This window comes from Callorhinus ursinus, unplaced genomic scaffold (assembly GCF_003265705.2).
Source record: "Callorhinus ursinus isolate GAN/ISIS: 27379988/994484 unplaced genomic scaffold, GSC_fseal_2.0 scaffold10, whole genome shotgun sequence".
Taxonomy (NCBI): Eukaryota; Metazoa; Chordata; class Mammalia; order Carnivora; family Otariidae; genus Callorhinus; species Callorhinus ursinus.
The window spans coordinates 26,713,527-26,727,607 of record NW_027397072.1 but is presented as its reverse complement, the minus strand read 5'-3'; the positions used below and the strand labels follow the sequence as shown (position 1 = coordinate 26,727,607).

Genomic DNA, 14,081 nt, shown 5'->3' with positions numbered 1-14,081 from the left:
GAATATTTTAATGATAACCACACCCCACATCACCTGGTAATTAAAAATGATAGTCTCTACATTTGCCCAAAAGACAGACAATGCAGTGTTACTACAGAATATAAAAACCCTTCCCAAATGTTAACACAACCAACAGAAGTTATTTACATAAAAACAACAAAAAATAGGCAACTGATCAAGCAAAAGTCTCAGTTTACCAAGAGCTAAGCTAGTAAGGATCGCAAACTAATGTAAGAGCCACACTTAATAGAAGTTAATATATTCAGTAGGGGCTTTGCTAACATCAGCATGTACTATTTATAAATGTACTTTAAAAAAATGCACAGGAAGTTATAATTCACATCTAGTGAAAATGTGAAATGCTACATGGGAAGGCAAATGTGAACTTACCAAACTGCTAAATTTAATATTTCATTATAGCATTTCTAAATTTTATACTTTTGGTAAGAATCTGATGTTATGAGTCGACTGGGTGGCTCAGATGGTTAAGCATCCGCCTTCAGCTCAGGTCATGATCTCCAGATCCTAGGATTGAGCCCCCAGCTCAATGGGGAGTCTCTACTTCTTCCTCTCCCTCTGCCTCTCCCCCCTGCTCATGCTCTCTCTCTCTAAATGAATAAATAAAATCTTAAAAAAAAAAAGAATCTAATATTATTTCAAACAAATCATTTTTTAAATGAACATATTACTATTGGCTTTTTTACAAAGTTTTATACAAAGCAGCACCTCAACGAATCTCTACTGAAGAAAATAATGGTTGAGGTATGATTTCTGTAATACACTGTTTAAATCCAGGGCAGGCAGCATAAAAATCTTAATTCAAAATTGCCCTAATTGATTTTTTAACTCTTTTCCTTTTTTAAGTAGGAAATAATATATGGCTCTTATACATAGGTTCTGACATAGCTTTTCAATTTATGAAAAATTCATCTCAAAGGTCACAAAATTTCATCAAGACAAAATAATTCTTACCTATTAAATAATTATATTTTTACATAGACTCAAATATTTACTAAGTATGGAGCTGGAATTTTCAAAACAGTTTTATGACCCCTTTAAATACCTTCCAAGCACCAAGAGAAATTGTTTAACAGCACTTCAAGTACTAATTCACTTCATTATTTTTACAAGAATCTGAATGGTTTTCCAAAATACTTTGAAATACGTTTTGAATCATAATTAAATTTTTGTTATTTTTGGTTAATCCAAAAACCTAATCAATTCAATTTCACTGTAACATCTCTTTATAAGCAAGGTTTATACCTGTCCACAGAACGGCCTGGCCCCACTCCAAGTTCTGGACGAGCACTAGGTAAGAGGTAAGACAATCTGTCCATCACTGAGGATGCCACAGGTAAGGCAGCAACATTTTGATTTATTTTCTTGAGTTCATTCACAATGGCACTGGCAATGGACTTCAACACATGATGAGGAAGATGAAATGTAACCGTGGCCCACTGAAATAAATTGGGAGTGTAAGCAAAGGAAAATGTACTCAACAGTTTAAACCAAAACTGTAACTTATACATTATAAAATAAAGAACTATTCATCAGTCTCAAGTTTGTTTACTCCATTAATTCATCATTTAAAGCAGGAACTTACAATTATTTAAAAAAATGAAACCTCAATTAGAAAAAGACAGCTTAGAACCTGACGGTAGCACATCTTCTTACATATGCATCAACAATTTAGGGTAACAAAAATCATCCATTATTTTTCATATTCCTCCACCACATTTACAATGTTAAGCACAAACTAGGCACTCAAACCTCTCTGTTCATAAGAATGTACTTGTACAGTGTAGTGATACTGTACATATGCGTAGGCATATGAGGATTTACTTCAGTTTAGCAGACTCTTATGTTTTTATTGTTGTCACTATACACAGAGTAACGAAAAGCACAGATCTTGTCGTCACAGACTTGGATTCCAAGACCACCTTTACCATCAACTATGTGACCCTGGTCAAATTAATTTTATTCTCCCGCTTCTGTAATATGAGGAAAAACGAATACCTACTCACACAATGTTCTTATGAAAATTCAAGTGAGAAACGGTACAATGTTTAATACAGTAAGCATTCAATAAATATTAACTACAATTATTTAACATTAAAATTATTTTAAAAGTTAGAAAGCAAAGATGCTAAGTATTATTCTTCTAGAGAAATAAAGTCTATAAAATAATTTCATTTCTATATCCTCCCCTGCTCACCCTATGATTTCCATTCTGTCTAGTACATTCTAGGCAGCCTACTAAATTATAACTTATCCATCTAACTAGAAAAACTTTTGGACAGAAACACAACTTGAATTGCTAGAGAAAGAGAAAGCGATAGAGACAAAAAATGAAAGCCTCTTATTTTGTTCCTAGAACTAACCCATTCATAATCCAGAGCCCCTTGCCTGAATCCCCTTGAGAAAGGGCACTACAATAATGCCCCATCATACACTGTAAATCGTACTCCAAACATTCCCCAAGGGTACCTGCAGACACGCCCTACTAGAGTCACTGTCCACTAGGAAAGGGAAAATATTGTGACCTTTCAGGCTTTACAAAGAAGTAGCACTGAACTGATGTAAAACATCACTGTGGTCCACTAGTGAAAGTAGGGACTTATGATGGTCAAATGGTTAATAGAGTTTTGGCCCAAAGTTATCTCCGTGAGCTCTGTGGATTCCTGTACCTATCTTGTAGTTATTTGTCCAGTTCCCAAAAGTGTAACTGGAAGAGATATAAAACAGACAACCAGAAAAATTTCCACATTGTTTCTCTAGTCCTCTTTAAGAACTATTAAAGGAAAAAGGGCCAAGTGGAAGCCCCTAGAATTTCCATTCTCTACAAACCTACTAAACCAGAGCAATACCACATTCCTGAGGAAATTTCTGAGATTAACACCACTATAAGAGACCTAAAAGATACAGGGGAATTCAAACTATCTCACCTTCATTTAACTGGCCTGTTTGGCCTACGCAAAACGTAAAAGGATCTTAAAGAAAAACTGGATTATAAACTATCAGGTGACTTCAACTGCAGCTGCTATTCCAGGTATCTTTACTAAAGCGAATCAACAAGTCCCTTCTAGGCAGTTACAGTTCTGTGAAATACTTTTTTCTTTATACTAATTTTTTTTAAAGATTTTTATTTACTTATTTTGACAGAGAGAGACAGCGAGAGAGGGAACAGAAGCAGGGGGAGTGGGAGAGGGAGAAGCAGGCTTCCCGCAGAGCAGGGAGCCCGATGTGGGGCTCGATCCCAGAACCCTGGGATCATGACCGGAGCCAAAGGGAGACACCTAACAACTGAGCCACCCAGGCACCCCTCTGTATTAATTTTTAAGAAACATCCAAAAGTAGACTGCTTTTATCTGGCAGTAACAATCAATCTTCAGTCCTACCCTGGGACTATTGCTCATGTTCTTTACCATATCTAGTCTGTAGAAATCTTGATCAACTTAATATCCACAGCTCACCACACTGGTCTACTACATCATGCTGTAACACACTGTAACATCACGCTGACTGGTCCAGATGAGGAGGAAGTAGCAAGGAACTTACATGCCTTACTAAGACACAGCAAGCCAGAGAGGATCAATAATGCCCAGAAAAACTCAGACTACAACCGTTGTGAAGTTCCTGGAAGTCCAGTGGTCTGAGCATGTCAGGATATTTCCTCCAACATGAAAGACAAGTTGCTACAACTTATAAAAGCAAATAGTGAAAAAGAGGCACAATGCTTGGTGGGCCTAATTGGATTTTGGACCCACTATCCAACATATTTGAATGTGCTACTCTAATTCAATTATCAAAGAATATAGGCACGGAACAAGAAGCTCTGCAGCAGGTCCTGGCTGAACCACAAGATGTTCTGCCACTTTTACCACTGGGCATATACAATGACACTAGAAGTGTGTACAGCAAGTAAAGATGCTGAAAGGCCTGTCTGGCAAGCTGAACTGGGACAATCACTAGCACAGTGCTAGGGTAAAGCCACAACCTCCCCTGTAAATAACTGTTCTTTTCAGAACAGTTTCTGGCTTCTTAGTCCCTGACAGAAATTCATACCAAACCATGAAATAACTGTGCGATCAGAGGCACCTGGGGGGCTCAGTTGGTTAAGTGTCTAACTCCTGATTTTGGCTCAGGTCACATGACCTCAGGATCATGAGATTGAGCCTCGCCTCGGGGCCCCGAGGGACCCTACTTGAAATGCACTCTACTTGAAATGCACTCTCTCCCTCTCCTTCTACCCCTCTCCTGCTCTCTCTCTCTAAAATAAACAAATCTTAAAAAAAAAATGCCTGTGTGATCAGAGCTGTCCATCATAAACTACATGTTGTATGACACACCAAACCATAATACTGGGAACAAAAGACAAGTCTCTTTTCATTGAGTGGTTTACAAGAGATCAGTCTTGAGAGTCCAAAAGGCCAGTTTTGGACAAGCTGAACAAGCAAGTAACTCAGACTTCTACAATACTTACTCTTGTTATAATCCCTCCTTCTCATTATACACTGATGGCTTCACAGAGAACTCCTTATGAGGTAACTGTGGAAGAAAATCCTTGGCTCTGATGTACAGATGGTTCTGCACATTAGGCTGGTACCACCCTAAAGTGATGGCTGCAACATTACAACCCAATCAGGACAGCAGTGAAGGTAAATTTCAGTGGGCAGAACTTCAGCCAGTATATGAGGCCGTGCTCTTTGTCTAGATTGAGAATTGTCCATAAGTGAAGATCCTCACTGATAAACAGACAATAGCTAATGTTTTGGCTGGATGGTCAGGCATTTGGAAAGATCAGGACCGCAGTCAAGGGTAAAGGTCTAAGCACAGACCTCTCAAAATAAACAGATTGGGAAAATATTTATGAGGTACACAAATGCTCATCAAAAGACATCTACTCCAGAGGAAATGGACAAATTATACACATTGTATGAATGTCACTTACCCTCTCTCCATAGCCACTCCCAACGCTTTGCTCAATGGACCTGTATGCAAAATGCCATGGCAACAGAGATGGAGATAATACAGGTCCAATAACACAAACATTCCCTCACTAAGACTAACTAGGCTACAGCTTTTACTGATTGCCTAATCTACCAATAGCAGATACCAAAGCTGAGCCACCAATGTCACACCATTTTCCAGGGGGAATAGCCAGCTATCTGATTACAAGTTGATTATACTGGATTCCTTCAGCCATGGATTGGGCATCAACTTGTATTCACTATAATAAATATGTGTTCTAGATATGCATTTACTTGTTTTACCTAAAATGCTTCTGCCGTAGTATTAAACCACTGCCTATGGACTAAGAGAATGGCTTATGCACTATCATGGTATTCCACACAGCTTTGCTTCTGACCAAGAAAGCACTTCAAAGCAAAAAACAAAACTAAACAAAATAAACAAGAAAAACACAGCAATGGGCTCTTGGCTATGAAACTGACTGGTCTTACCATGTTATCATCCAGGAGCTGGCCCGACCAAAAAAAAAAGTGTAGTGCCCTACTGAAGTCTCATTTTCAATACTAATTGGAAGAGAGGTTCTACCTCATAGGATGATGAATATGCTTAGAATCAAAACAAAACAACAAAAAACACCTAACAATTTCTCCTAATAGGGTCGCTATTACACTTAATACCCCATCAAAGATTTTTTTCAAGCTTTAAGCTCTAGCGGTCCTACATCCCAAGGGAGGAGGGTTCCACCAGGAGTACAATGGTTCCACTGAATTATGCGCTGAGACTGCTACCCAGCAATATTGGGCTCCTCTTGTCACTGAATCATCAGGCAAAGAAGGCAGTTATTCAGCTGACTGGTATGATTAAAACGGACAAGGGGAAACTGGATTGATGCTAACTAATAGGGACAAGGAGAACTTAATTAGAAACCAAGAGGGGCGCCTGGGTGGCTCGGTTGGTTAAGTGTCTGCCTTTGGCTCAGGTCACGATCTCAGGGTCCTGGGATGGAGACCCACATTGGGCTCCCGGCTCAGCAGGGAATCTGCTTCTCCCTCTCCCTCTGCCCCCCTCCCTGCTTGTGTGCGTGCTCTCTCTCAAATAAATAAAATCTTAAAAAAAAAAGAGAGAAAGAAACCAAGAGATCCTTCAGGGTGCGTCTAAGTCCCTCCATGTCCAATAGTAAAAGTGAATAGGTGATTACAAAAACTAAAACAGCATCACTGAGGGTTGAAACCCTGCAAAAGTGAAGACTTGGGTGGGTCACTCCACCATGCAAAGACAACTGACAGCTGAAGTGCTAAGGACAAATATGAAATAGGTAGTAAAGGGACGTTGTAACTATCAAGTATATCCTCTTGACCATTAAAGACCTGAGGGATATAGTAGCTATGAATATTTTCTTCTCTTCTTATTACACATAATGTATGGATGTAGATTCAGATCCAGATACACAGATGCAGACAGACATGTAGACTTATCTTATGCAAGAATTCTGGATGTAGTTAGTCTTTAAGGTAGCACAGTTCTATTACCTAAACAGTTGAGACCTAAAAATAACTAAATTTTAGTAGTTAGTATCACCTAGGGATAGGTAAAATATCTATTGGAACTTTGTGTCTCTCATCTTTGGGGATGGGGAGAGGGAATCTTCATGTGTAAAAAGTAAAAACACAGTATTTTTGTTGTATTAAAAGTTCAAATATGCACAGAAAGTATGTATGGAGATGCTGAGTAGCCAAAGAGTATACTGTGCCAATTATGAAACTATTATCTGTCAGTTCCAAAGTGACCCTTTATTTCTCTTGCCTATCATCTTAAGGCTGGGACTCTGCAAACTGCATTTCTTCTTTCCCAGCCAGTTTCCTGGCTGTAAGGTTCTGACAAAAGGAATACAGGATGGAAATTGCAAAGCATGATGAGGGTGGAAAAGACTTGCCCTGGCTATTACTTGTCACTGCTGTCAATGCTGATTCAGCACAGGACCTGGTGGCAGCAGTTGATTCTTCTAGTCTTCTGCGTTTTGTTTACTTAGCATTCCCAGAACCAGTCTCATAGAGCTCCTCAGAGGTAATAACACCAGCCAAGCAGCACCTCTCTTCAGAGATCCATGTCTCAGCTCCTCAATCTCTGATCCTCAAGCTCCTGAGGTACCAGCTGGACAGAAGCTCCTCCTGAGGAGCCTGGATCCCAGACCCACAGAGCCTATTCTCTGAATTTGTAGGTGCTGACCACCCTAAGCTCTTGTTCCTTTAGACCTAGGTGACGGCGGCTTCCCGGGGTTACTATCCGTATGCTTCCTCAGGGCTTCCTTTCCACTTCTTCAATTCTCAAATACATGTTAAAATCAATTCCTGACGATAAATTCTCTTTGTTGGAATGCATAGTATGGTTTCTGTTTTACTAAATAAAATGTTCCATCAATGGGATAAAAGTTAATAATATTATGGTAAATCTATATTAAAAAATTCAGTATTAGGAAGGATGCAGCTGATCTGAGGATTAATAGGAAAAATATTCAAAGATACATTCTTAAGTGAAAAAAAGCAAGGTATATGCTATAGTCTGAATGTGTGTGTCCCCTGATCCCCAAATTCATCTGTTGAAATCCTAACCCCCAAAGGTGACAGTATTAGTAAACAGGGCTTTTGGGAGGTACTTAAGTCATGAGAATAGAGCCCTGTGAATGGAATGAATGCCTTTATAAAAGAGGCTCCCAAAAGATCCCCTAACCTCTCCATCATGTCAGGACACAGTGAGAAGGAGTCAAGTATGAACCAGGAAGAACGCAGCCACGCTGGCACCCTGACCTTGGATTTCCCTGCCCTCAGAACTGTGCACAGGAAACTTCTGTTGTATGTAAGCTACCCAGTCAGTGTGGTATTCCGTTAATAGCAGCCAGAAAAGATGACAGTACATCACATTTTAGTATTGTCACAATTTTACTTAAGAAAAAAGATACTTACAAATGCAAAGATTATTTTTAGGAAAACAGTTTTTACTTTCTACCTTACACCCTTTGGTACAAAAATTTCATATGTATTACACTTATAACTTAGAAAAGACAGAAAAATCAGTAAAATATATCCAAGGATTTAATTCAAAGCACATTCTCACATAGACATCCTAATCACACCTACCAAAAAATTATTTCAACGAAAGCCCAAATGGGCCCATTTCCAAAGACATATTCCATTTCCCAATGAAGCTTATCACCTAACAAGAAAGTCTCTTTCATCAGCCTCTCGAACAATATAGAGCTACCAAGCACAGAAGCTTTAGGAACAAAGTAAGCAAAATAATTCCCACAAACTGAATTTAGACTTCAGGAAATAGTTTCAACTTTTAGGTGACTTATAAACACATTTTGTTCTCTAGAAGAGAGAAATCTAGAACTGGAATATTTCCAAGGGTAGGTGGAGAGTGGGGGACAGAGAAAGTGAAAGTATGGAGGTATTCTTTCTATTACAATCCAAACAAGGTAATTTTTTTTTTTTTAAACTTCTTACCTTAGCAACTTTGTGGTTGGCTGCAGTCTCATGGGATGTATTTTTTAAACCATCTTTGAGCTGTGTGATGAACAAATCATAACCTTCCGTACTAGAAATATCTACCTTTTCTAAACATGCTGATAAGAGCTGTTGTGCCTAAATAAAAAAGATGACCACAGAAAATTAAACACAACAAAAAAATGTTACATTCAGATCCTTATTCAAATACTTCAATTTGTAATGATTCTGACAGGTACTATAACTAAAGTTTACTACTTTTACTTTTTTAAACAAACTAAAATCACATATAATTAATCATATATTGATTTGAAAGACTGTTATAAATTAAATGAGATAAAGCAATGTATTCAGTGTAGTACCACAGAGTGAAGTTTCAATACATGGAAGCCATTATAAACCAAAGCAAGATAGAAAAAACTGGATAAGCTGACACCATGAACAAAAATGAAAGGTAAAAGTTTAAACAGATAAATGTAAAATCCTTCCGTGAGTTTTAAATACTCAAACTATGCAAAACTGTAAGAGGGAACATTCACTAAGTCAACAGGTAATATAAAAAAGCCCTCTGTATTGTTACCCACATATTCAAAAAGAACTACTTTAACAGAAATACACAGTTAACATATGGAAAAGAATACATCCACACTGATCCAACCAAACCTAAGACCCCATACTTTAGTGAAGACAGTGACAAACTAATGTGCTGTAGTAAAGGATGTCTGGGATGGTGGAAGATCTACAAACAGTATTATGCAAACAACAGAGTTGTAATTACTTAGGTACATAGAAAATCAGCATCAGATGTTAATGGCCAACAAGATAGAGGAGGTGACAGATGTCAAGTAAATACCTAACACTTCAGACACAATATGAAAAATACTGATTTGAGGGTCTATTTCATCATAAATATTCCAATATCTTATTGTAATTCTCTAGTTCTTTTTAAAACCTGAACAGTTTGATAACCATCTTTCATCACAGAATATATATATATCCTTTATTAGGATATCAGCCTTATTAAGTTACCATCTAGTATAAATTCCTCAAATTAGTAGGAAAAAATGTTCAATACAACTAAAACTAATTAATTCTCTATCCAAAAATTTTAGACATGACCCCAGATCCAAATATTCTGATGACAAAAAGAGGGCTACTCTCTTTTCAGAACTCAAACTTTCAGCAACATACTTTCAACAATAACATAACAACTACGTTACGACACTAAATGTGAAATCTAAGTGGATATATGTTAGTATCTTTTTTTAAATAGCCTTCCAAAAAGAGAATAAAAACATTTATACTGCACTTTATATATACACACTGACAATTTTCATGTTCTAAAAATGGGAAATATGCTATATTGCTTTTATCAACCAATCATACCACCAAATGCAAAACAATTCATAATTAACAACTTTGTATGAAGACAAAAATGGTATCTCACTTTATTAGGAAACACAGCATTAAAATCTCTTATATTTTATTTAAGATGATTTAAAATCTAATAACTTTGAAAAACAGACTTTCAAATTACACCATATGAACATCAACGCACACTTAAAGAATTTAAATTAGGGTGAACCCACAAATTAAGTAATGAATATGTAACACTACAGAAACATACATATAACTAAAATTTTAAACTGGGATTGTTAAAAGACATGATACACACACACACACAAAAAAAGATATGATACACAGTGAAGATTACTGGTTGTCCACTAATACTCATTCCTCCCATCTAATATTTAAAAAAGAACTACCTCTTTCCCCGTTCTTCTCAGCTTGATGTGACCACGTGACTAATTTCTGGCCAATGGGATGAACATGAAAAGGGTGTATATGAGAAAGTTTGTTAAACAGAGCAAGAAAGAATGAAGGAGAGAAAGAAAGCGGAAGGGAAGGAGAGGGGGAGAAGAGACAAGAGAGAAACAAAGGGAGAAAGGGAGGGAGGAGTCATACCAGTGTGTTCCCCTGGACTTTCGCTTTCGCTTTCGCTTTCACTACAACTGAGAAATACTAATGAGACCTGGAACAGCTGTCATGAATTCACGGATGGAAGCTAAGTGTTGAGGTAAGCAAAGTTAACCCTACACTTAGCCCTGTACTGTTACTGAAAAAACTATATTGTCTAAGCCACTGTATTCTGGTGTTTCTGTTACAGTTTAACCTGTACGGTTCACACTTAACTACCACTTTGATAAGCATCAATTAATTATACAGAGGAATTAAACAAATGTGATCAGTAAGCCAATTCTTTGTTAAAAACAGGGATACATATATAATGTCCTCAAAAAACAACCTAACTTAACAGCTAATAGGTCTGAGAGTACATTAAGTAGAAAAGTACACTGATTTATTTCAACTTACCTCTGTAACAGGTAATTCAAGCTGAACCACATCATCCTGCTTTGAAACTGGAGTTTGCAGAGCAGTGTCTAACAACAAGATTCCATTAAGGTCCTTCCTACACCCTACTGCATAATCATCCACAAATATAACTTTATCCACCGCAGATATATACTGACATTTCACCTGTCCACCTGGTTTAGCTGTTAAAAGAAAAAAATTCAACACTTAAGATTTAAAGACTAATAATAGTCCATTAAAAATAAATGCTTACATGGAAGATAAATACAGTATCTAATCTTGCACTGGAAAAAATTGCTCTAAAAGACATTATTAGAACAACTAATACTTGTAATATGTACTATAGATCAAATAAAAGTATCACTGTGAAACTGTCAGAACTTGACAACTCCAGAGCTATTATAAAAGAGAATATGGCGGGGGGTGGGGGGAGGGCGCCTGGGTGGCTCAGTTGGTTAAGCAACTGCCTTTGGCTCAGGTCATGATCCTGGAGTCCCAGGATCCAGTCCCTCATCAGGCTCCCTGCTCAGGAGAGAGTCTGCTTCTCCCTCTGACCCTCCCCCCTCTCATGTGCTCTCTCTCTTTCAAATAAATAAATAAATCTTTAAAAAAGAGAGAGAATATAGGGGCGCCTGGGTGACTCAGTCACTTGAGTGGCCAACCCTTGGTTTCGGCTCAGATCATGATCTCAGGGCCCTGGGATCAAGCCCTTGTCAGGCTCCATGCTCAGCAGGGAGTCTGCTTCAGGATTCTCTCTCCCCCTGCGCCTCCCCTGCTCTCTTTCTCTCTTTCAGAAAGATAAATAAATCTTTTAAAAAAAAGAGAACATAACTGGTCTTAGAAATAAACAGGGGTGCCTGGTTGACTCAGTTGGAAGATCATGGGACTCTTGATCTCGGGGTCTTGAGTTTGAGCCCCACGTTAGGTGCAGAGATTACTTAAATACATAAAACTTAAAAAAAAAAAAGAAACAGAAATAGTAAAGGGTAAAGGGGCATGATATTATGCAACCTATTCTCAATAAGAGCAAAAGTATTATGTGTATATATGTGTGTGAATGTTAAGAAATGTGGTAAAGTATTTAAAATTAAAATTGGTAGAACGAGGTAAAGGGTACAGGGAAGTTTTTTGTTCTATACTATTTCATAATTAAAATATTCAGAACAAAATTTTTAAATATTCAGTATTTGTCATTTTTTGCAAAATTCAATAAGCATAAAGTCAGTATGCCAGTTTCTAGGTAATTACCACAAAAGTTTTTGGAGGCTTTTACATCTGAGATAAAATTATGGAAAATGTTTATAACCTAGGTTAAGAGAAATAGGAAAGTCTCTAGTTCACCCCCCACTGAATAAACACAGTCAACTACCGGTGAAGATCAACATTCCCTGAAGTTTCTGCTGAGTCAGTACTGGAAGAGTATTTTAATGGAGAAAGTCAGTGAATACACGACCCATTAAATTTCTCAGGGTAAGTCAGGGTGGAATTTCAGAAGTCTTATAAAAAACAGTAACAGGCAAGAGACTTTGAATACAAAAAAAAAAAGTTTTAAAGATAACATCAGTTTCTATACTTAAATTTATAGACTTATAAGGTGATTAATGTTAAGTGTTTCTGCCACAAATAGTCTCTGTAAAAAGAGTTTAAAGAATGATCAATTGTGAAATTTTATTCCATTAGAAAAGATAATTCCCTGTGGGCAAGTAATCCTGCTGCCAGTATACCTCATCCTAAACTCCCACCACAACTCTACAGAACATCCCAGTAACTTGCTCTGCTACTACCTAATGAGACAAAAGCAGAAAAATAGAAATAAATCAGAGTCCTAGTTTTCAATCTCTAGGTCAACTATAAAACATGTTATAATCAATGAATATTGGGTTGGTATTCTTTTTATTTTTTTTCCCCAAAGATTTTATTTATTTGACAGAGAGAGACATAGTGAGAGAGGGAACACAAGCAGGGGGAGTGGGAAAGGGAGAAGCAGACTCCCGGCTGAGCAGGGAGCCCAGTGTGGGACTCAATCCCAGGATCCTAGGATCATGACCTGAGCCGAAGGCAGACGCTTAACAACTGAGCCACCCAGGCGCCCCTGGGTTGGTATTCTTAATTTCAGATTATTATAGCTCTTTTGGACTCTAACAGACAGCTTGGAGGCATTACAAAACTGATTAGGAACTAATTCATTATCTACATAAAACGAAACAAAAATCTATAGTTCAGTTTCAGAATTAGAGGTCTGAAATATATGTTAGCATAAAGGAAAATAATCTCTGTAATACAATAAAACAAGAATATTTACCTAGCACTTCTAATACCTAGATAAAACCACAAGAAACACAAATTATAGAAACTCAGTAAAATTGTGTAAGAACTTGCAAAGATCATTTCAAAACTCCAAAACTCATTAACTATATATATTTTTAAGGACTTCTTTATGGGGTGCCTGGGTAGCTCAGATGGTTGAGCATCTGACTCTTGGTTTCAGCTAAGGTCATGATCTCGGGGTCATGAGATAGAGCCCCGCATCCTGCTAAGAGCTCAGCGGGGAGTCTGCTTGAGATTCTCTCTCCCACTCCCTCTGCCCCTCCCCCTACTCTTGCTCACGCGTGCGCTCTCTCTCTCTCAAATAAATCTTAAAGAAAAAAAAGCTATTCTTTTTTTAGAACAATTTTAGGCTTCCAGCAAACCTGAGTAAAAGGCACTTAGATTTCTAATATATGCCCTCTGCCCCCACACATAACTATAAAATTTTGAAAAACAAAGTGCAAATTCTGCTTTACTGTTTTAGATATGTACATTTAAGTAACAAATTATAAAAATTATAATTTTTTTCAGCTTTTATTTATTTGACAGAGAAAGACACAGCGAGAAAGGGAACACAAGCAGGGGGAGTGAGAGAGGGAGAAGCAGGCTTCCCGCGGAGCAGGGAACCCAATGCGGGGCTCGATCCCAGGACCCTGGGATCATGACCTGAGCCGAAGGCAGACGCTTAACTGACTGAGCCACCCAGGAGTCCCCAAAATTATAATTTTGTTAAAAGTTCCCAAAAGAGGTATAAGATGTAAGTACTGAGACTCTATACCAATTTCCAAATGGGTTTCCATGCAACTCTAGAGAATTCCATCCAAATCATGCCACTAGAGAGAGATTCCTCAACAGATCTTGACTGAAAAAAAGTCAACACTGTTTTTACAACTTCTTATACACTATACAGTACTAGCACTCAAAGTA

General features: G+C 37.7%; 1 protein-coding gene across 12 annotated transcripts in view; it reads right to left on the bottom strand.

Moving 5' to 3' along the window:
* The window catches only part of BIRC6 (baculoviral IAP repeat containing 6), a 230,257-nt gene that overhangs the window by 190,372 nt on the left and 25,804 nt on the right, over positions 1-14,081 (bottom strand). For all 12 annotated transcript variants that reach the window (XR_012379690.1, XM_073897238.1, XM_073897243.1 and 9 more), the window contains exons 2-4: positions 10,848-11,029; positions 8,475-8,612; positions 1,264-1,457 (exon numbers count right to left, since the gene is read on the bottom strand). Coding sequence is in view for 11 of the 12 variants with exons in the window: in XM_073897238.1 (XP_073753339.1) it covers positions 1,264-1,457; positions 8,475-8,612; positions 10,848-11,029 (514 nt within the window). In the remaining variant the exon portion in view is untranslated. The remainder of the gene's footprint in view (positions 1-1,263; positions 1,458-8,474; positions 8,613-10,847; positions 11,030-14,081) is intronic.